This window comes from Phocoena sinus, chromosome X, assembly GCF_008692025.1.
Source record: "Phocoena sinus isolate mPhoSin1 chromosome X, mPhoSin1.pri, whole genome shotgun sequence".
Lineage (NCBI taxonomy): Eukaryota > Metazoa > Chordata > Mammalia > Artiodactyla > Phocoenidae > Phocoena > Phocoena sinus.
In genome coordinates, this window is record NC_045784.1 from 37,218,874 (window position 1) to 37,242,107 (window position 23,234).

The window sequence follows — 23,234 nt, forward strand, 5'->3', positions numbered from 1 at the left end:
ATAAGAAATAACAAGTGTTGGCGAGGATGTGGACAAAAGGGAACCCTCATATACCGTTGGTGAGGATGTAAATTGGTGCAGCCACTGTGGAAAACAGTATGGAGGTTTCTCAAAAAACTAAAAATAACAACTACGATATGACATGACCCAACAATTCCATTCCTGGGTATATATCTAAAAAAACCAAAAACACTCATTGGAAAAGCTACATGCACCCCAATATTCATAGCAGCAACATGGATGGAAATGGAGGGCATTATGCTAAGTGAAATAATTCAGAGAAAGACAAATACTATATGATATCACTTATAGGTGGAATCTAAAAAATAAAACAGGGGCTTCCCAGGTGGTGCAGTGGTTAAGAATCCACCTGCAAATGCAGGGGACACGGGTTCAAGCCCTGGTCTGGGAAGATCCCACATGCTGCGGAGCAACTAAGCCCGTGTGCCACAACTACTGAGCCTGTGCTCTGGAGCCTGCGAGCCACAACTACTGAAGCCCGCACGCCTAGAGCCCGTGCTCCGCAACAAGAGAAGCCACAGCAATGAGAAGTCCACGCACCGCAATGAAAAGAAGACCCCACTCGCCGCAACTAGAGAAAGCCCGCAGGCAGCAACAAAGACCCGACGCAGCCAAACATAAATAAATAAATAAATAAAAATAAAATAAAAAGTAAAACAAACTAGTGAATATAACAAAAAAGAAGTAGACACACAGATATAGAGGAGAAACTGGTGACTACCAGTGGGGAGAGGGAAGGGGGAGAGGGGCAATATAGGGGAAGATGATTAAGAGGTACAAATCATTAGGTTTAAAATAAGCTATAAGGACATATTGTACAACACAGGGAATATAGGCAGTACTTTATAATAACTATGGAGTATAACCTTTAAAAATTGTGAATCACTAATTGTATACCTATAACATATAATATGGCAACTATACTTCAATTAAAAAAAATGACATACTCCAAACTTGGAAAAGAGCAGTATATTTAACAGTGGTTTAAAGACTGTGCGATGGGAAACATTAAGTGTGAAAGAAACACACTACAAAATTTAAAATGGCATTTTTAAATATTTAAGGAACTATAATTAAACTTTGAGAAGAACTTATATAAACTGTCCAATCTTACAAATCTAAGAACTATTATGCACCATTGGGATATTATGATTTAGAAAAAGAAATTAAATCACCTAGGGCATCATTCTCTTACAGGATAAAAAATGCCTATTCTATCAGTGCTAAAAATTGTTTTGCCTAAAAATTTATATTCTGCAAAATTCCTAAAAATCAATTCAATTAAAATAATTGAAGAAAGCACTCAAACATTAGTCATGCAGATGACTCTCCATCTGAATGGAGATAATGTACTCCATTCATTTGAAGAGTGTACTTTCATTATTTGTACATTATCCTTTACAATTTGTACTATGTGCTAACTTTCCCTCTAAAAGTTCAGAAAACATGGAAATAGCTAAATTTTATAAATATTAAACTAAATTTGTTTCTCACCTAAAAAAGAAGTATATCAAATTCACAAATCTAGTGATGATAATAAAGTAGCAGGAGTCTCAACTTGGAATTTAGATTTTTCCTAGAGAAAGGTTCAGGGCTGCTACCAATACTATGGCCCAGTTCATACTGGGTAACGCGAGTTAGAAATGGATATCCGATGGACTGTATACTGTACTTAGTGGCCTATAAGAATGTTGCTGGAAGCCGTTCGGTTAGATGTCCCAGGAAAGCTTTAACCTAAGAGTATAGCAGTGAAATGCTAGCTTAGATCAAGTTTTAGAAAATCATGATGGGGTATATATCCTTTCAAGTCTTAAGAAGGGGCTCAGCTGGCCTAGTAATATACTACTCTACCTAAATCCATTATGAAAGTTTTCTTCTGACGGCAAATAGGAAATTAAAAATCAGTATATCTGGGCCATTTTAAGATTTCCTGAAAGGGTTGCAAAATATGTTGGATCTTGACAGCAAAAGTAACCCTAAGGAGGCCCTTGTCTGGTTTAGGTTTTACTTCTCTGTGTACAGAGCTGCTTTTGTTTCAATCCCATTAGAACATAGCTCTTACAGGGATTTATTTTTGAATCCAAGAAATTAAGACCTGCTTGACCTCCCAGTTCAATCTAAGAAGACTGTCGGTGGCCTAACAACATAGGCCACTGTGCTGGATTTCTGGTCAGTTGGCAGCTCTTTCTGAGAAACTTAAACACTGGCCTTAGATGACCTGACTTGACTGTTCTCTAGGCCTTTTTCAGTTGGCAAATAACTCTAAAATGAAGCCTTGTAAGAAACAAATCATAATGCCTATTCTTGAGCAAGCAAAAGAAAGCATGAGGAAAAACAACCAGTTAGATGATACAGGCAGGCTTTATTTTGCTTTAAATTAAATCTTATGAAATAGGGCACATTTGAATACTAGATCTAAGAGTTTTCCCAAGTGTGAGAAATTTCACTGTGATATAAATTTCTTTTCCATTTAAAAAAACCACTAAAAATTTTAGAAAGTGTTAAAATCTCATTTCCTAAGGTGATCTTCTGAAGCATCTACATTACTAGTTAAATAATATTTACAGTAAATGAATATTCTATTATTAATTTGCCACTTTAAAAGAAAACATTTACATTAGGTGTGTCATATGATATGCAATTACTGAGGCAATTCAATAAGTTTTGACTTAGGGTATGAATTATTTTGTATAAACAAACAGCAAGCATTTGTACAAGTAGCTGTAGCAAAGCTACAAGCATCTGTACAAGTAGCAAAAATGAATTTCTGTTGTGGAAAGTTAAAAGAGAACAAAAAAGACAGTTTGGCAGAAGTGGTTTTATGAAATAATGTTTGAAGGACCACAAAGAGAAGAAAGCAACTGTGTTCTTGGATGTGAATGCTGCAAGCCAACCCCATCGAACATTCTTCAACTGAGCATATCACATTCCTTTCTGGGGGGAACCCCCCCTTTCCTTGAGAATAGCATGAAGAAGAATCAGAGCTTGCTGCACTTGGAAGGCTTTTTGAACATTCCTCTGCCTTCCGGTAAAGTTGACTATGGTGCTATAAAAAGAGAAGGGCACTCAGTGGGAAACACTGGTACTGGGAACAAGCTGATTCTTGGTATTTTAGAGTAAACTCCAATCACTGTTTTAAGAAGTAATTCACCTGAACAAATAAGGGAATGAGAGGGACTGCTGTAGTTAATAATAGTTTCAGTGAAAATCACACATTCCTTTCACAAAGATGTATATCATAGGAGACCAGATAGAGCAATTGCCTGGGGATGAAACTAAGGCTGAATTCCCTACTACTGGATAGTTCTATTTGGAGAATTTGGCTTTTCCTAGTATATAACTGTCTACCATAAAACACTGATATTGGATGAATGGATAAACAAAATGTGGTACATATATAAGATGGATTACTTTTCAGTCTTTAAAAGGAAGGAAATCCTGATACATACTACAACATGGATGATCCTCTGAAGACATTATGTTAGGTGAAATAAGCTAGTCACAAAAGAACAAATAAGGTATGATCCCACTTATATGAGGAACCTACAGTTGTCAAATTCCTTGAGACAGAAAGTAGAATGGTGGCTGCCAGGGGCTAAGGAGAGGAGGAAATGGTGAGTTGTTTAGTGGGTGCAGTTTCAGTTGGGGAAGCTGAAAAAAGTTCTGGAGATGGATAGTGGTGATGGTAGCACAACAACGTGAATGTACTTAATTCCACCAAATGGTACACTTAAAAATGCTTAAAGTGGTATATTTTATGTTATGTATATTTTACCACAGTAAAGAGACCAAAAAAGGGGAAATTATGTCACATAAAATCTGCCACGAAGGTGTGAATTTGGGGAAATGACTGTGCATTTGAATATAGAAGAAATGAACTAAAAGAATAAACTAAAACATGTTGCTTTGCAAAGATGCCCCCTCCCTTACTGAAAAATACGTACAATTATGTAATTCATAATGTTTTTAAACAAAAAAAAGACAATTTGGACTTCTTTCACAAGTCACACCACACATTGGTTAATAAAACAGTTCTTGGGAGAGAAAAACAAATTTAGCATTTTAAAGTCAATGAACTTTAAAATGCTATATTTTAAAGGTAAATTCTTAGCAATAAAGCTAAATGTTGAGATGGGGAAATCAGTGTAATGATGCTGTGAAATCTACTGGGATGATCCCTTCAGTGGGCTTTGGGCACTGCAGAGAGTAGGCAGCTTGGCTTTGCTAGACTGGTGTTAGGACACAGGGACAATGCCAGGAGACACTGGAAACTGCTGTCATAGTGTCATACAAATGATATTTTGGGATGATCCACAGTATACTATAACCCATAGCACATGGAAGGAACTTCCAACAGTGCTTTACCTTAAAATAATGCAAAAAGGGTAAAATAAATTTTTTAAAATAAAAATACATTACTTCTCACTTTTTAACTTTTTTTTTTTGCGGTACTCGGGCCTCTCAGTGTTGTGGCCTCTCCCATTGTGGAGCACAGGCTCCAGACGTGCAGGCTCAGCGGCCATGGCTCATGGGCCTAGCCGCTCCGCGGCATGTGGGATCTTCCCGGACCGGGGCACGAACCCATGTCCCCTGCATCAGCAGGCAGACTCTCAACCACTGTGTCACCAGGGAAGCCCTCATTTTTTAACTTTTAAAAGCTTTACTGAGTATCATTTATAAACTGTACAGTCTGCACATTGTAAGTGTACAGTTTGATGACTTTCAGTAAATTCATAACAGCTGTACAACCATCTCCTCAATCCAGTTTTAGAATATTTTCTTCATCCTCAAGCGTTCTCTTGTGTTGTATCTTAGAACGCTTTGCTTAACCGAAGGTAATGAAGATTTACTCGTTATATTTTCTTCTAAAACTTTTATAGTTTTAAGCTTACAATTTCCATCTTGTGGAAATCTTTGTGTAATGGTGTGAAGTAAGGGTCTAAGTTTATTTCTTTGCACATGGATAACCAATTGTTCCTGCACCACGTTTAAAAAAAGCACTATCCCCTCCCCACTGAATTGCCCTGGCACCTTTGTTGAAAATCAGCTGGCCATGAATGAGGGTTTATTTCTGAATGCTATGATCCTTATGTCTATCCTTACACCAATACCATACTATTTTCATTACTGTAGCTTTAAAACGAGCTTTGAAGTCAGTTCTCTAGTTTTGTTCTTTTTACAAAATTGTTTATGGCATTTCCATATAAATTGTAGGATCAGACTGTCAACTTCTATTAAAAAATTCTGCTGGGATGCTGATAAGGACTGCATTGAATCTATAGCTCAATATGAAGAAAACTTCGATCTTAACAATATTGAATCCTCCAATCCAACATTTTATCTCTCTCCATTTATTTAGATCTTCCTTACTTTCTTTCAGCAACAGTTGTAGTTTTCAATGTATGAGTCCTATACTTCTTTTGTTTAATTAACTAAGTATTTTATCCTTTTCAATGGTATTGTGAATATTTTAAAAATTTTATTTTCACATTATTCATTGCTTATATATAAAAGTACAGTTAATTTTTGTATGTTGATCTGGTATCCTGCAATCTTGCTAAACTTGCCTATTAGTGCTAGTAGATTTTTTTGTAGTGTCCTTAGGATTTTTTACATGCAAGACTATATCTCTGTGAGAATATGGTTTTACTTCTTCTTTTCCAATCTGCATGCCTTGAATTTCTTTTTCTTGCTTTACTGCACTGGCCAGAACCTCCATAACAATGTTGAATAGAAGTGGTAATAGCGGACAATCCTTGCTTTGTTTCTAGTTATATTACTTTTCTATTGCTGCGTAACAAATGACCATATTCTTAGTAGCTTATTTTTTTCCTTTAAGTTTATTGATATTTACATTAAGAATGAAGAAAAACTACTTTGAAGATATTTAGGACATATAATATTTCTAGCTCTCTTTATTTCAGGAATTTTGTTTCATGTGATACTTTCCTATTGACACTAATACTTCGATACTCTGATGGAAACAGACACGGGAGTTTTTGCCCATCCAGTTAGAAACAGTGGAATGAGAGACCCCCATATCCAAAGCAAGCTTCAGGGTACTTCAATCTCCAGCCCCAGGAGGCAGGTAGCACAAGGGCTACCACCACTGCCCTACTACCCAGATGGTTTCATATTTGCTGAAGTTCACTCTTTAAGACTACATGGTCAATAGATGCAGAGAAAGCTTACGACAAAATTCAACACCCATTTATGATAAACCATCCAGAAAGTAGGCATAGAGGGAACTTTCCTCAATATAATAAAGGCCATATATGACAAACCCACAGCCAACATCATCCTCAATGGTGAAAAACTGAAACCATTTCCACTAAGATCAGGAACAAGACAAGGTTGCCCACTCTCACCACTCTTATTCAACATAGTTTTGGAAGTTTTAGCCACAGCAATCAGAGAAGAAAAAGAAATAAAAGGAATCCAAATCGGAAAAGAAGTAAAGCTGTCACTGTTTGCAGATGACATAATCCTATACATAGAGAATCCTAAAGATGCTACCAGAAAACTACTAGAGCTAATCAATGAATTTGGTAAAGTAGCAGGATACAAAATTAATGCACAGAAATCTCTTGCATTCCTATACACTAATGATGAGAAATCTGAAAGTGAAATTAAGAAAACACTCTCATTTACCATTGCAACAACAAAAAAAAATATCTAGGAATAAACCTATCTAAGGAGACAAAAGACCTGTATGGAAAAAATTATAAGACACTGATGAAAGAAATTAAAGATGATAAAAATAGATGGAGAGGGCTTCCCTGGTGGCGCAGTGGTTGAGAGTCCGCCTGCCGATGCAGGGGACATGGGTTCGTGCCCCGGTCCGGGAAGATCCCACATGCCGCAGAGCGGCTGGGCCCATGAGCCATGGCCGCTGAACCTGCGCATCCGGAGCCTGTGCTCTGTAATGGGAGAGGCCACAACAGTGAGAGGCTCGTGTACCACAAAAAAAAAAAAAAAAAAAAAGATGGAGAGATATGCCATGTTCTTGGATTGGAAGAATCAACATTGTGAAAATGACTCTACTACCCAAAGCAATCTACAGATTCGATGCAATCCCTATCAAACTACCACTGGCATTTTTCACAGAACTAGAACAAAAAATTTCACAATTTGTATGGAAACACAAAAGACCCCGAACAGCCAAAACAATCTTGAGAAAGAAAAACGGAGCTGGAGGAATCAGGCTCCCTGACTTCAGACTATACTACAAGGCTACAGTAATCAAGACAGTATGGTACTGGCACAAAAACAGAAATATAGGTCAATGGAACAGGATAGAAAGCCCAGAGATAAACCCACGCACATATGGTCACCTTATCTTTGATAAAGGAGGCAAGAATATACAGTGGAGAAAAGACAGCCTCTTCAATAAGTGGTGCTGGGAAAACTGGACATCAACATGTAAAAGAATGAAATTAGAACACTCCCTAACACCATACAGAAAAATAAGCTCAAAATGGATTAAAGACCTAAACGTAAGGCCAAACACTATCAAACTCTTAGAGGAAAACATAGGCAGAACACTCTATGACATAAATCACAGCAAGATCCTTTTTGACCCACCTCCTAGAGAAATGGAAATAAAAACAAAAGTAAACAAATGGGACCTAATGAAACTTCAAAGTTTTTGCACAGCAAAGGAAACAAGACCAAAAGACAACCCTCAGAATGGGAGAAAATATTTGCAAATGAAGCAACTGACAAAGGATTAATCTCCAAAATTTACAGGCAGCTCATGCAGCTCAACATCAAAAAAAAAACAACCCAATCCCAAAATGGGCAGAAGACCTAAATAGACATCTCACCAAAGAATACATACAGATGGCCAAGAGGCACATGAAAGGAGGCTCAACATCATTAATCATTAGAGAAATGCAAATCAAAACTACAATGAGATATCATCTCACACAGGTCAGAATGGCCATCATCCAAAAATCTACAAACAATAAATGCTGGAGAGGGTGTGGAGAAAAGGGAACCCTCTTGCACTGTTGGTGGGAATGTAAATTGATACAGCCACTATGGAGAACAATATGGAGGTTCCTTAAAAAACTAAAAATAGAACTACCATACGACCCAGAAATCCCACTACTGGGCATATACCCTGAGAAAACCATGATTCAAAAAGAGTCATTTAGCAAAATGTTCATTGCAGGTCTATTTACAATAGCCAGGACATGGAAGCAACCTAGGTGTCCATCGACAGATGAATGGATAAAGAAGATGTGGCACATATATACAATGGAATATTACTCAGCCATGAAAAGAAACGAAATTGAGCTATTTGTAGTGAGGTGGATGGACCTAGAGTCTGTCATACAGAGTGAAGTAAGTCAGAAAGAGAAAAAGAAATACCGTATGCTAACACATATATATGGAATCTAAGGGGAAAAATGGTCATGAAGAACCTAGGGGCAAGATGGGAATAAAGACACAGACCTGCTAGAGAATGGACTTGAGGATATGGGGAGGGGGAAGGGTAAGCTGTGACAAAGTGAGAGAGTGGCATGGACATATATACACTATCAAATGTAAAACAGATAGCTAGTGGGAAGCAGCCGCATAGCACAGGGAGATCAGCTCGGTGCTTTGTGACCACCTAGAGGGGTGGGATAGGGAGGGTGGGAGGGAGCGAGGTGCAACAGGGAAGAGATATGGGAACATATGTATATGTATAACTGATTCACTGTTATAAAGCAAAAACTAACACACCATTGTAAAGCAATTATACTCCAATAAAGATGTCAAAATAAAAAGTAACTGAGTTGAAGATACGACTTAATTTTCTTTCTCAAATCCTCAGATCTAAAATTTCTCTTCTGATGAAGTACCAACGGATATGTTAGAATTTTTCTTCAGAGTTGTTTGTGGGGGAGTTGTTCTTAGAATTTAATTTTATATTCACAGATCAAGTACCTACCCACTCGTAGCTAAGCAATGAAACACATATATTACAAAGTTTCATTCTGCACATCTCTGAGAATGGCAGCCTATTCCATAAGGAGGTGAGGGGTGGGTCCAGATGGAAGATAATGCCATGGATGGAACACATGACACTTCATAAGCAAAACTGGTAGGACTCAGCATATGCTGTGAGGTTAGCCTTTTGAATGAACTTATTTTAAAAGTGCAACTGAGGACTTCCCTGGTGGCCCAGTGGTTAAGAATCCGCCTGCCAATGCAGGGCACACGGGTTCAAGCCCTGGTCTGAGAAGATTCCACATGTCGTGGAGCAACTAAGCCTGCACTCCACAACTACTGAGCCTGCGTGCCTAGAGCCTTTGCTCTGCGGAAAGAGAAGCCACCGCAGTGAGAATCCCGCGCACTGCAAGAAAGAGTAGCCCCTGCTCGCCGTAACTAGAGGAAGCCTGCACACAGCAATGAAGACCCAATGCAGCCATAAATAAATAAATAAATATTGTTTTAAAAAGTGCAACTGAAAGAAGTAGCACAAGGGAATTGTGGAAAGAGGGTGTTTGTGATACATGTGTTTTGTATCTTGATTGGGGTAACAGTAACATGACTCTTATGTATTTGTAAACACTCACAGAACTGTACACCAGAGAGTGAACTGTACTGTATATAAATTTAAAAATGTAATCAGCACCATCCCCCATTAAAGTAATATACACTCATTGTCAAATATTTGGAAAACATAAATACAATGTTATACACCATTCAAGATACTGGATGTTAATGTACCAGAGTACAAAAGGCTTATTGATATGGTTTCAGAATCCACATTGGAAATAACCTTTAAGAAACTACCATGCTACAAGGTTTGGTGTAGTGACAAAAAAGAATACCCACTATTAATGGAAAAGGCTATTAAAATACTCCTATTTTTTCCAGCTTCACAAAAAAAAAGACTACATGGGACCCTGAGAAGGTACGAGTAGCTCAGCCTCTGAAGGTCCTCAAATAGGCCTTATTATTCCAGACATATAAGTGCAAATCAACCAGACTACAAATTCATGGATAACTTAGCTTTGGCATTTCCTGACTGGTAACCTATTTAAACATCCAAACTTAACACTGTATCAGCTTACTTCTCAGACACCGAATTGCTCAAAAACATCAAACTATTGCAGAAGTTTCATTTTTTTCCCTTTTAGGAAGCTTCTGAGTTCTAAAAATAAGCTATTCCCAAATATGACTACTAATTTAATATCATCTTAAGAAAAGCAAAATAGTAAATCAAGAGTTGTAGTTTTCCAGTGTTAACTCCAGGTCAGACAGAAAAACTCTCTAACTCTCCCTAAAAAGCAGAAAAGTCATAATAAAGATGTCAATAATATAAAATATTGAGGATTAAGGACATCAATTATTTCTAATGAAATATTTTAAAATATTCTATTATAAAATTGCTTATAAATTAATATAAAACTGCTAAATTAAGTTGCTACTGCAGTTAGTTTTTGCTTTATTAATCTAATCACCGATTATTTTTTAGGACTTCTCAGAAAAATGATCTTAATTAAGTGGGGCATCACATTTACCATGGAAACAGCAGTCTGTAGCAAATGCTAACAGCCGCTCAGAGGTATGACAGATGGTGGGTGAATGTTTAAAACTTAGCTGTCAAAGTTTGGCAGAGAGAAACACATGTGTAATTTAACAATGTTCTGTAACATTGTTGACTTACAAAATAAACATTAATTCTGTAATAGGAAAATTTCTACAAAAACTTAATAAGACTGAGAATCACCACCAAATAACATTTGCAAAACACTTTTTATCTGGAAAAAAACTCTTGATTTTTCAGCCCATCAAAAACACCTCTATCAACTCACCATCCAACGTTATCACACGGAAGTTCCAAAACTGATTCAAAATATTAGTAAAAGACATAATTACACTTTAACACCAATTCCCAAGAAAGCCTAATTAATGAACGACAGGGTAACATTTCATTATTTTAGATTTGATTTTTGTAATCTGCACTCATACTTGAAAAATCAATTCTGGGCAAAATTAGTTTTCCATGCTGTACTGGGCTGAATATTGTCCCCTCAAAATTCATGTTGATCCGGAATCTCAGAATGTGACCTTATTTGGAAATCAGGTCTTTGCAGATGTAATTAATTAAGATGAGGTCATACTGGATTAGAGCGGGTCCTAAATCCAATGACTAATGTCCTTATAAGAAGGCCATGTGAAGACATACTGAATAGAATCACACGCATACAGAGGAGAATGCCATGAGAAGATGGAGTCAGAAACTGGAGTAATGAAGCCAAAGAACACCAAGGACTGCAGGCAACTACCAGAGCTGGAAGAGGCAAGGAAGGATTCTTCCCTGGAGACTTGGAGGGAGCATGGCTCTGCTGACACCTGACTTAAGACTTCTAGCCTCCAGAACTGTAAGAGAATAATTTCTTATCTTAAGCCAACCCGTTTGTGGCAGCTTCAGTAAACACACTGCAAATTGTATTTCATTAAAATTGATCTATATATTTCAGATACAGACCATCACTGTACCACTGCTTTTAATTTTTGAAAGTAGACATATTGGAACAAGGTGGACCAAGCACACTTCTTCCTCAAGCCTGTTTATTTCTCCCCACAAAATGAGAAGCAGCATATGTGTGCCAGGTAGAACTGGTTGAATAGCAAATATTTAGACGTTCTAGAACTATTTCTAACTACAGATTATACTAGATGCGTTTTACTAGAATTCAAATCAGAAAGCATTTCCTCCCTCAGTGGAACCACAGTATTTCTTTTGTTTTAATGTAAATTCTTTCAATATGACAGATGTTTTGTTTCCTCCAAACCAATTCTAATAACGTTTCTTTGAATTTTGAGCTTGTTACTATTTTAAAGGCATGACTAGAAAAAATAAAGTACTACATAATCTTTTTTTTTTTTTGCGGTACGCGGGCCCCTCACTGCCGTGGCCTCTCCCGCTGCAGAGCACAGGCTCCGGACGCGCAGGCTCAGTGGCCATGGCTCATGGGCCCAGCTGCTCCGTGGCATGTGGGATCCTTCCGGACCGGGGCACGAACCCGTGCCCCCCGCACCAGCAGGCAGACCCTCAACCACTGCGCCACCAGGGAAGCCCACTACATAATCTTTTATCTTCCTCAGGAACTTAATCTTGTTTCTTTTTGTCAGCTGAAAAATGACGGCTGCAAACTTAACGATTTTTAGTGTTATTGAATTAATAGGAATTATTTAAATATAATAAAGATATTTCATGAAATGGCTCAGTGGGATTAAATAACAATCAAGCCATGGTCCACAAAACTAGGCCACTAGGTATCACTACTTGGAATTCTTGAAAAGGATAACAATGATTCTGCAAAACAATACAATCCAAATCCAAGCATGGGCTATGGAACACTAGAAGAAAGAAGAATGAATGGTCAAAGTTTGAAAAGCTTCTCCTCAAGTGTTGGTCATACCATGATCCTTTTTTTTATGCATACCGTAAGTACTGAAGTATTGAAACATTTTTTTAATAGTTAGATTTCTCTACATGGCAGCCATTTGAACACTTCACTGATCACATTATTGAAATGTAGCCTGTCAACTCTGAAACAAGAGCTTAATGAGACATATTTAAGGGCTGTAGATCATGAAGGCATTATTTCATTCATGACAATTAAGCTTTCATTTGAAGGATGGCTCAGTTTGGATCTTCAGAACCAAATGCATCCCAACACTGCCCAGGGTCGGCCTCATAGTCAGTCATTTCAGGAGAGTTCTGGGCTTCACATGTAGTGCTTGTCTGCAAAATTCTGTAGACATGGTGTCTTTTTATTGGGCACAACTCATTTTCAGCCCACCAACTCCTTTTCAAATCGAGATGCATTGACAGGGCACATACTGATACTACAGACACTTCTTTAAGTGTAATTAATAAAAATTACAAAGGAATATAAATATAATTAATAAAAATCCAAAGGAACTTTAAACATGTTTTTCCTCTCTAAAATCTATGAATCTCTTCTGAAGTTGTAACAATGTCTACCCAAGAATGCAGCAGTTATTCAAAATAATCATTTTCAGTGAGGTCTGGCAGCCTGGCTCAGTTCCAAAGTCCAGTCTGTGTATGAATATCTGCCCCTCCTTGTAGAAACTAGCAATGTTCTTGCATTTCCCCTGTAGTCTCAAGCTTGGTATGCTCAGATACCTTGTTACATTAAGTAAGAAAAACCCAACTTTGAAAACGAATTTGGGCTACTCTTAGCCTTTAAATGACAAAAAGTCCTTGATCTAAAGGCCAGTAAATCTTAGCAATGACAACCACTGACTGCACTGAAATAAACCAAATCTCCATGCTCTGCTGCAGCTTCTTTCAAATAGCCCGCTTACTAGTTCTAGTAAAGGCTGTGACTTCTGCAGAAAATTCACAATTGTCAAAACTTTCTGCATCTGGGACTTCCCTGGTAGTCCAGTGGTTAAGACGCCGCACTTCCACTGCAGAGGGCGCTGGTTCGAACCCTGGCTGGGGAACTCCCGCATGCCGTGTTGTGGCACGGCCAAAAAACCAAACAAAAACAAAAAAAACCTTTCTGCATCATATGAAACAATGATAAAGAAGAATAGATATTTAAATAGCCAATGAAAAGAGGTCAAACTCTAATTCAAATAACACATTAACAATAACAATGATGACAACGAAGGAGGACAAAATGGAATGTTAGGAGCTATCCACAAAACAGAACGAATTTCAAGGGCTTTTTGGTGTCCAAGGAAAGTAACAAGTTACTTGAAATAAACTTAATCTGAAACGTCCTCAAATTACTTAGGATAAATTACACTAAAGAGAAAACCCATTTCCTTATCTTCCTGAGCACATTTTTTATCTTTACTGAAGTATAATTGACAAGTACAATTGTAATATATTTAAAGTGTACAACATGATGATTTGATAAATGTATACATTGTGAAAGGATTCTCACAATCAACTTAATTAACACATCCATCACTTCACGTATTTGTCTTTTTTTTGATGAGAATACTTAAGTTCTATTCTCTTAGCAAATTTCAATTATAAAATGCAGTGTTAACTATAGTCACCACGCTATACATTAGATCCTCTGACCTTATTTATCTTATAAATAAGATAAATACCAACTTCTCCCCATTTCCCCCACCTCCCAGCCTGGGCAACCATCATTCCACTTTGTTTCTATGAGTTTGACTTTTTTTTAAGATTACACACATAGCTGATACCATGCAGTATTTGTCTTTCTCTATCTGGCTTATTTCACTTAGTACATTTAAAAACTATTTCCCAGTTCTCTTGCATCTAGGTAAGCATGTAACTAGTACTTGTCAATGGAATATGGACAACTGTGATACAGGCCACTTCCAACCTTGACCCTGCAAAATTCTCCATTTTCTCTCATCTGCTGGCTGGATGCAAAGGATGCAGTGGAAGATTCCAAAACCTTGAGAGATGGCAGAATCACAAAGTGGAAGAAGCCTGGATCCCTGAATGCCTCTGTGGAAGAGACTCTTCCTGCTCCTCCCCTCCTCATCTACCTGCATTGGACTGTGATGTGAGCAAGAAATAAACTTCTATTCCGGTAAGCCACTCAAATTTTAGGATTGCATGCTGTAGCAGTTAGTCCTGAATTAATACATACACTATTTAAAAAGCCTAACTAATCAAGAAATAATAATTAATTTGATTTGACCAAATCTATGGATAGAAGCAACTGTTAGATACCTATGACTGCACTTAGTGTGAAGTTGAAACATACTATGACACTCTTGGCTTAGCTTTTCCCAAACTGGTCCTTACCAATTCGACAGGATTGTGAATAAAAGTTCTCTGCCCAAATTAGTTTGAGAAATGCTATTAGAGTTAATAAGGTTTCTTTGCTATAGGACATCTTAGAGCTGCTATATACTAACACCCATTGTGAATCCATATAAAGGGAATAAAGAATGCAGCATTTTCCAAACTTATATAGTCACTAAATAATTTAACCAATACATTTAAGATCTGCTCCCCCCTCTCGAATGGCAAGACCCACCACTATCTCCCAGAGCAATGCTCTGTAGAACACATTCTGGGAAATTTTGCTTTAGTTTAATCCATGTCACATGGTTGATTAATCAGAGTGAGCACCAAAAAGTTCTAGACATCCCAAAGCAAAATAATTCTCTTATTAAGGGAAGATTTTTCTTGTAAAAAGACTTATATGTACTAGTAGACTAATATGTACACTAAGAAAGTTTTCACTGCTGAAGTTAACCAAGTTCTATAAGAAAGGTATTTTACTTAAAATGTGACTGAAATGAAGGCAGATGTGAACTGTCAGCTTCTGACTTTTCCTTTTATCTGTCAGTGGAGCCTGTCATATTTAATGATGGAATACATTCTTACGTTTTAAGGAGAAGACACTGAGTTTATGAAAACCAGCCACGTTAAGTATGAAATGTGTATGTGAATACAGTCCATTGCACAATATCTTACTTTTCTCTCTCCTATATTCATGTTTGAGGTGCAATGTTTGAAAACAATGTTTAAAAGCAATAAAAGGTAATCACAGCTAAGATTCAGGAAGGATTCTTCTAATAGAAACACATATATAAAATATATAACTTTTTCCACTGTGACTTGTTAGGCTATACTGCATTTGTACCATATATAAGATACTATATTTCAGTTATGAATCTATGATGGATGACTTCCCACGTTTCTCACAGACTGAAAGCAACTGAAAAAGGACTGTTATGATGGACATTTGGATAGTCATGTAAAGTAAAACGGTATGGTAAATGTTCAATTTACCCAAAAAAATTAATAAAAAGAAAGACTTACATCTAGTAGTGTGTGAAGATGCTGATCCTGGAAAACACTGTGTAGGAAATCTAAGTCCTTTTCACTGCAGTCTGTAAGTGCATGAATTTCTTCCAGGCTGTCCAGCACCTGTGAGACTGCTCCTAAGGGAAACAAACAGAAACAGCCAGTAGAGAAAGTCAATGTCAAACCAACCTTCATAAGCTAAATGTTACACCTCAGAACTGCGGGCTAACAGACAGAACTTCAAAGGTTCAGGTCTTTACTGAAAAATAGACTTAAATGCATTTCATATCACTTAAGGATAGAGTATTTGCAGTGAGTTTCTGTTCTTAACGACGTATTTGTGTGTTCCTCATTTTTCAAAGTAAATACTTGAATTAAGGAAATTCATCAACTATAACTGAGCTACTAGAAGATCTGGGTGCAGAACGTTATATCAATACATCAGAAACAGAGTGTGGGTTCCAATGACCCCATGATGTTTTGAAATATTACAGAAGTAACATAGGTGGCCATTTCACACAGGTGCATTCCACCAAGAATGGAAGGTAAGGTCGGCTGTAGATCTGAGGGACAAACCTTCAACTAGGAGCTCCTGCTGTGTAAAATAGGCTTCTTATGATTTTTAAGGCTCAAACTTAAGTTAGCAAAAATCCCACTCCACTCTTTCTCCTTCCTTTACATACAAAGTCAAGGGAACCAAGTTGTTCTTAGTCTATTAGGGCCCTTTTTATTCAAAGGACAAAGACAAAGGGCAGGTATACTGACTGACACTTTCAAATACCATATTAGGTACTAGGGGAAATCATTTTTGCAGGGCAGTGTGGTCACTTTCTTTAAATTTCCTCTAATAACCAGGAATCCAGAGAGGTAGCAGCAGGGAGAAATACACACCGAGCAGTAACAAAGTCACTTAGCCTTAAAGAAGTGATTAGCCAATTTTACTTTGCAGACAACATGCACATACACACTGCAGAGAAAGCAAAGCACCCTGAGAGGCTACGCTTCAGAACGTTAGTGTACACAGTGTCAGAGACATTCTAACGGTAAGTGCCTCACTGCACATGTAACTCTTAGATTCATAGTTTTCAACCAGAAGCAATATTGCCCCTCAGGGGGACATTTGGCAATGTCTGGAGACACTTTTGGTTGTCACAACTGTGGTGGTGGTTGGAGTGAGGGGATAGGTTGTGCTACTGTCATCTAGTGGGTAGAGGCCTGGGATGCTATTAAACATCCTCCAATGCCCAAGATGGCTCCCCAACAAGAATGAATTATGTAGCCCAAAATGTCAATAGTGCTGAAGTAGAGAAACTTTGCTTTACATAAAGATAAAAGATTAAAGATAAAAATCTTGAATTCTCTATGCTGTTTCTAGCTACTTTTGGTCTTGGACCTCATCCATTCACATGCACTTATTGGTGACAATGTAAATTAGTACCACTTTTCCAGAAAGCAATCTAGTAATTTGTATCAAAGAGCCTTAAAAATGCTCATGCACTTTGATTCAGTAATTCCATTTACAAAAACCTACATTAAGGAAAAAATAGGAAATGTACAAAAAGCTTTATGTGTAAGGATATCGATCATATAAAATGGACAAATATCTAATAATTAGGGAATGATTACAGAAATTATAGAACATCCATATAAGGGAATATATAGCCACATGAAAATTGTTTTTGAAGAATTTTAAAGACAGAGAAATCTGCATGATGGAAAATTCAAGAAAGCAGACTGCAAAACCTCATAAACTATATATCCCCAATTATAAGTGAAAAAATATATTTACAAATTCAGAAAAAAACCCCAACAGAATGAAAAATACCAAAAAGGTAATAGTAGTTATGTTTATTTTCCTATTTATACTTCATTCTGTTTTTGTCCATATGTTCCAAGGTTTCTACAATGGAAAAAAAAGCTGCTATATAAGCAACTGCTTTCTGCAGTATTTAATTATGTTAAAAATCTGGGGCTTAAGACACACATCAAGTGGTTATCCACATGGAAATTACTGTAGCTAATTTTTTAAAAATTTGACTTTTATTTTGAGATAATTGTAGATTAACATGCAGTTGTAAGAAATAGTACAGAAAGAGCTCATGTACCCCTCACCCACTTACCCCCAATGGTAACATCTTGTAAAACTGTCATATATCATAACCAGGATATTGACATTGATATAGTCAAGCTACAGAATATTTCCATCACCACAAGGATCCTTCATGCTGCCCTTTTATAACTGCAATAATTTCCCCCCTGCCCTTCCCCCTCCTAACCCCTGGCAACTACTAACCTGTTCTCCATTTCTATAAATTTGTCATTTCAAGGATGCTATATAAATGAAACGATACAGTATGTAAACTTTGGGGACTGGCTTTTTTGACTCAGCATTAATTCTCTGGAGATTCATCCAGGTTGTTGCATGTATCAATAGTTTAATCCTTTGTATTCTTGGGTAGTATTCCATGGCAGGGAGGTACCACAACTTCCCCCCCCCCATAGTCACCCACCCTTTGGAAAAGGGTATTTTATTTTATTTTTTTAAGATCTTTATTGGAGTATAATTGCTTTACAATGGTGTGTTAGTTTCTGCTGTATAACAAAGTGAATCAGCTATACGTATACATATATCCCCATATCCCCTCCCTCTTGCGTCTCCCTCCCACCCTCTCTATCCCACTCCTCTGGGTGGACACAAAGCACCGAGCTGATCTCCCTGTGCCATGTGGCTGCTTCCCACTAGCTATCTATTTTACATTCGCTAGTGTATATACGTCCATGCCACTCTCTCACTTCATCCCAGCTTACCCTTCCCCCTCCCGGTGTCCTCAAGTCCATTCTCTACGTTTGCGTCTTTATTTCTGTCCTGCCCCTAGGTTCTTCAGAACCTTTTTTTTTTTTTCTGATTCCATATATATGTGTTAGCATACAGTATTTGTTTTTCTCTGACTTACTTCACTCTGTATGACAGTCTCTAGGTCCATCCACCTCACTACAAGTAACTCAATTTCATTTCTTTTTATGGCTGAGTAATATTCCATTGTATATATGTGCCACATCTTCTTTATCCATTCATCTGTTGATGGACACTTAGGTTGCTTCCATGTCCTGGCTATTGTAAATAGAGCTGCAATGAACACTGTGGGGATGTACCACAATTTGATCATTCATCTGTTGATGGGGCTGTGGATACTTTTAAATTTTGAATAATTACACATACCAGGTTATTGGTATTCTTTCATTGAAAATATTAAGTGGATACTAAGCAGAATAAAAAAGGTACAAGGCAGAAACCAGTCCTTATTTCCCCTGCTATTCCTGAAAATGTATTAACCTAATCCACTTCCTTCTACCTGCTCTTCTCAGGACTTTTACTTTGTTCTGAATAGGAGAAAAAAATCTGGAAATTAGTTAAAAATCAGCTCTCTCGTCCCTTATTGAAAGCCTTGGAAAGCAAGAGATGATGTAAAGATATTAGTCCCAAATATCCCACTGAGCCCCTGACCCCAGCACATCATCAACAGGAGAATTAAATGATGCCAGGTTTATAAAGTTAGTAAAGCTAGTTCTAAGCTTCTGGATTAACTGCAACAACAAAAATACTAATGAAATATGGGGTTTTTTTGTATATTAAAAAAATTCAACAGATAGCACAGAAAGCTAATGATCATTTTCACTCAGTAATCTTACCTAGTTTTTATTGTCTCTATCCAGCACTGCTTATGCTGATATATAATCTAGGTAGTAGTTTATTAATACTATAAGATTAAAATAAAACAACCTTGTATCTAGCGAATACTAAGATGGAAAGTCTAACCACTGGGAAGGAATTTTGGCTGTACCCGATCAGGGACGTATCATTTGTTGGTCTGTGAACTCCCAAAGCTCTGTGCAATTCCTGTCCTACCAGCACTACCCTACATTTGCGTTTGCTCACTCTTCGTTTCTGTGCTGTGAGGTCCTTAAGGCAGGTGTATATTTGATCCATTTTATTACATCCACAAACTATGCCTTGAATTAATTAAGTACCAAAGAAACAACAATAGCAGCTCCCAATTAGTAAGTGTTTGTTATGTGTCAGGCACATCCCCAGGACAACACAGTAAGGTAAATATAGTACCTGACCTTTCCAGATAGGGAACTGAGGTTCAGAGAGGTCAAGGAAGGTCACAGCTAGAAATGATACAGCCAGGACTCAACCCCAGTGTGTCTGGATCCAAAGTGTATGCTCTTCTTGACTTACTACAGTAACTGGCCGTACTAGGAAACATAGGGGGAGCCTTCAACAAGAAGTGACGTGTGGTTTATGCATGGATATGGAGGTTAGAAAAGAACCTGAACCCTACTGGGTCAGACAATAACCAAAAAGCCTTTACCAAATGTTCCTGCTTTTTGCCAGGTGTGAGGCAGGGGGTTCAGGGAAAACAGGTATGATCCCTGGTCTCAAGGAAGGGGCTCTCAGGCTGATGTGGGAAGTAGGCATACTATACCCTGAAGCAAACAATAGAGAAGAGATAAAAAATAAAGTGGTACAGAAATAGGGCTGCCCAGGGAGGAGCTGGGACAGTCTCAGAGAAGAGGTGGATGAGCAGGAACTCAGCACCTCCACCTAGGTTTCCAATGTGCTCTGGCAGACCCAGCGGATGCTTTGCTGGAAAGCACAAAGGCATCTATTGCCTGTGTCTCTAGTAGGCAAGACCCACCAGGTCAACAGGTCTATTTAATTTCCTTGGATCTGTCACCTTTTTTGAACTGATTTATAGTCTTATCTTGTACCCAAATGTGATTAACTTTGTAGGTTTTCAATCGTGAAAGGAAGCATTTGCACAGGTGTACTCAAGTTGCCTACTTCAAGCTCTGAAAAATGCCCCTAATTTAAAGTTTCTGGAATTAGCTAGGAAAATTATAGTTTTTATTCAATTCCTCCTTTGTCTTTTCATATTGAATAAACATATATATTTGGTCTAACCTCAAAATCTTTCTTTATCCTTGATCATTTTAACACTTCCTACTGACACCTCTTCTAAGTTTTGTTATTTCTTTGAGTATGACCAGCAGAACCATATATCTCACAGATGCGTACGATTGATATCCACAGTTCAACACCCAGCCCATGTAAAAATCTCATAATTTTTCAGTTCATTATAAAATATAAATGTACACAAAGACATTTCTGGGGCTTTTCCATTGCTATTGTTTTAAACACAGAGGCAGTAGTAATAATTAATATAACACAACACACACAAGCTCTTAAGCTGTTACTAGTATTTATTTTGCTGATCAATACTGTCATATATGAAAGAGCTATTGACTTTCCTCAAACTCTGAAAAGGATGTTTTTCTCTATAAAACCGCTGAATAAACTTGTAACTATCTTAAAAAACAAACAAACATTAGTACATAAGTTCACCTCAGAGGGCAATTTATCTAATGGCAGGACTGTAGGTATTCTATTCACTTTTGTATTCCAGGCTGCATTTTGCAGTGTGCTTTGTACAAAGAGACACAATAAAATAGGTTTGATTAAAATGATTGTTTTCTGAGCAAATTCTAAAGAATTGCAAATAAAATATTATAATGAGAAATATGTAACCACTGAAAACAGTTTATTTTATAGCAGTTTCCTCAAAGTCACAATGAAAATTATTTTAATACTTCTATTTGTGTAACAGTTTATAATTTCCAAAGTGCTTTTCACAGTTATTATCTTATGTGATTCCACAATAACCCTGTCCTGTAGACAAGTGTATTTATATTTGAAAAATCGGACGCTCATTGGGGTTAAATGACTGTGGAGCCACATCAGTGAGTACGAGAGTGAGTCTTAGAACCCAGGTCTCTAACACCTAGTCCTTCCACTACAGACTGGTCCCTCCTGAAACCATGTTTTACCCTCAGCAACACACCTGAATAATCTGCATTTGGTAATGAGATGATATCCAATTTCTATTTTCTTTTTGATCTGAATTTTGTTTACCATATAAGGTTTATTTTCTTACGCTTTGGTCCAAACTTTCACAATGATAAATTTATTAGAAAGTAATCAAGCCTTGTCTTCAGAATAGTATTTTGCTTTAACTTTTGCATAATTCATTTGGTAATCAAGTTTGTATCTAAAAATTAGGTTGATAATCATACATTTTAACTTTGAACATTTCTACTTTTTCCAAGAATCTCACTGATACTTTCTAAAAAGTTTTCTACTACTGTTATGAAGTAATAATCAAAAGAAGCATAAATACATCACCTGTTTTAAAAATGTTTTCTGAGTCTATTTCTTTAGAGAAATATGCTTTAAAGGTCAATAAAACTTTGAGTCTAGAACAGTTTCATTACAAGAGTGGAAAAGTCTCATAAAAAAGTTGACTGAGTAAAAATAACCTGAAAGGAGGACAGAAAAATAAATAGTAGAATGTTAAAAACGTTCTCAGTGTCAAAGTAGGTTGAGTCTGTCTTAAAACTATTTCCCCCTAGCTTTACTATAAAAAGTTTCAAACATATGGAAAGTTGAAAGAACTGTACTCACCACCTAGATTCTACAATTAACAGTTTGCAATATTTGCTTTATCACATATCTGTCCACACATCAATTCATCTTATTTTTCATTCACCTCAAAATAAGTGGCAGATGGTCAACATCAGTACACTTCACCTCTAAGTACATCAGCATAGATTTTAATACTTCTGTCTCTCAGGTAAAATTTACATAGAGTGAAATACACAAATCTTAAGTGTACCATTCAATGAGTTTTGATAAATGTATACACTGCATACATCTGATAAACCGCATATATACCCATGTATGCAGTTATTTCAGCAACAAAGATTTGTATGTGTATATTTTAAAAATTATATGTATAGCTATAAAACTTAATATCACTGAGCAAATTCAGCATCTCAATCTAGTCTAGTTTCTCCTGAAGAGTTATCAATAACCTCTATTTCCTATTACATTAGCAGTCCTATTTATATAACACCGAATCAGTACACATACATTCATATCACTCACTCAATTAAAGCCCTTCCTTGCAAGCACAGTAGCATTAAAAAAAAATCTGCTTACTAAGGTAGAATTAAGTTAAAATTCATCAATTTAGGTGTACATTTTCATCACTCCACAAAAGTTCCTTTTTGCCCCTTTGCAGTCAATCTCTCCCCCCACCCCTACCCCTGGACAACAGGTTTTATTCCCACTGTACAAAGCAAATCCTGGTTATCAGTCAAGTTATAAGCAATAGTGAATCCTGTAATGAAAACTGTATTTTGGACTTAAGCATCTGTGCTATATCCAATTCAAGTTATGAAAACTTACACATGGTGATAAATGCTTTAGATTCTTTGTGTATAGATTATAGTGCAGATGCCTTCAAATTTATTAGTTAAAAGAAGTAAAAACTCTGTAAATGTATTCTGTCAGAGTACA

The 23,234-nt window shown here is 37.0% G+C and overlaps 1 protein-coding gene across 4 annotated transcripts in view; it reads right to left on the reverse strand.

Moving 5' to 3' along the window:
- Window positions 1-23,234, reverse strand: part of CASK (calcium/calmodulin dependent serine protein kinase) — a 395,420-nt gene that overhangs the window by 78,001 nt on the left and 294,185 nt on the right. For all 4 annotated transcript variants that reach the window (XM_032619715.1, XM_032619712.1, XM_032619714.1 and 1 more), the window contains exon 11: window positions 15,827-15,948. In XM_032619715.1, the coding sequence (XP_032475606.1) occupies window positions 15,827-15,948 (122 nt within the window). The remainder of the gene's footprint in view (window positions 1-15,826; window positions 15,949-23,234) is intronic.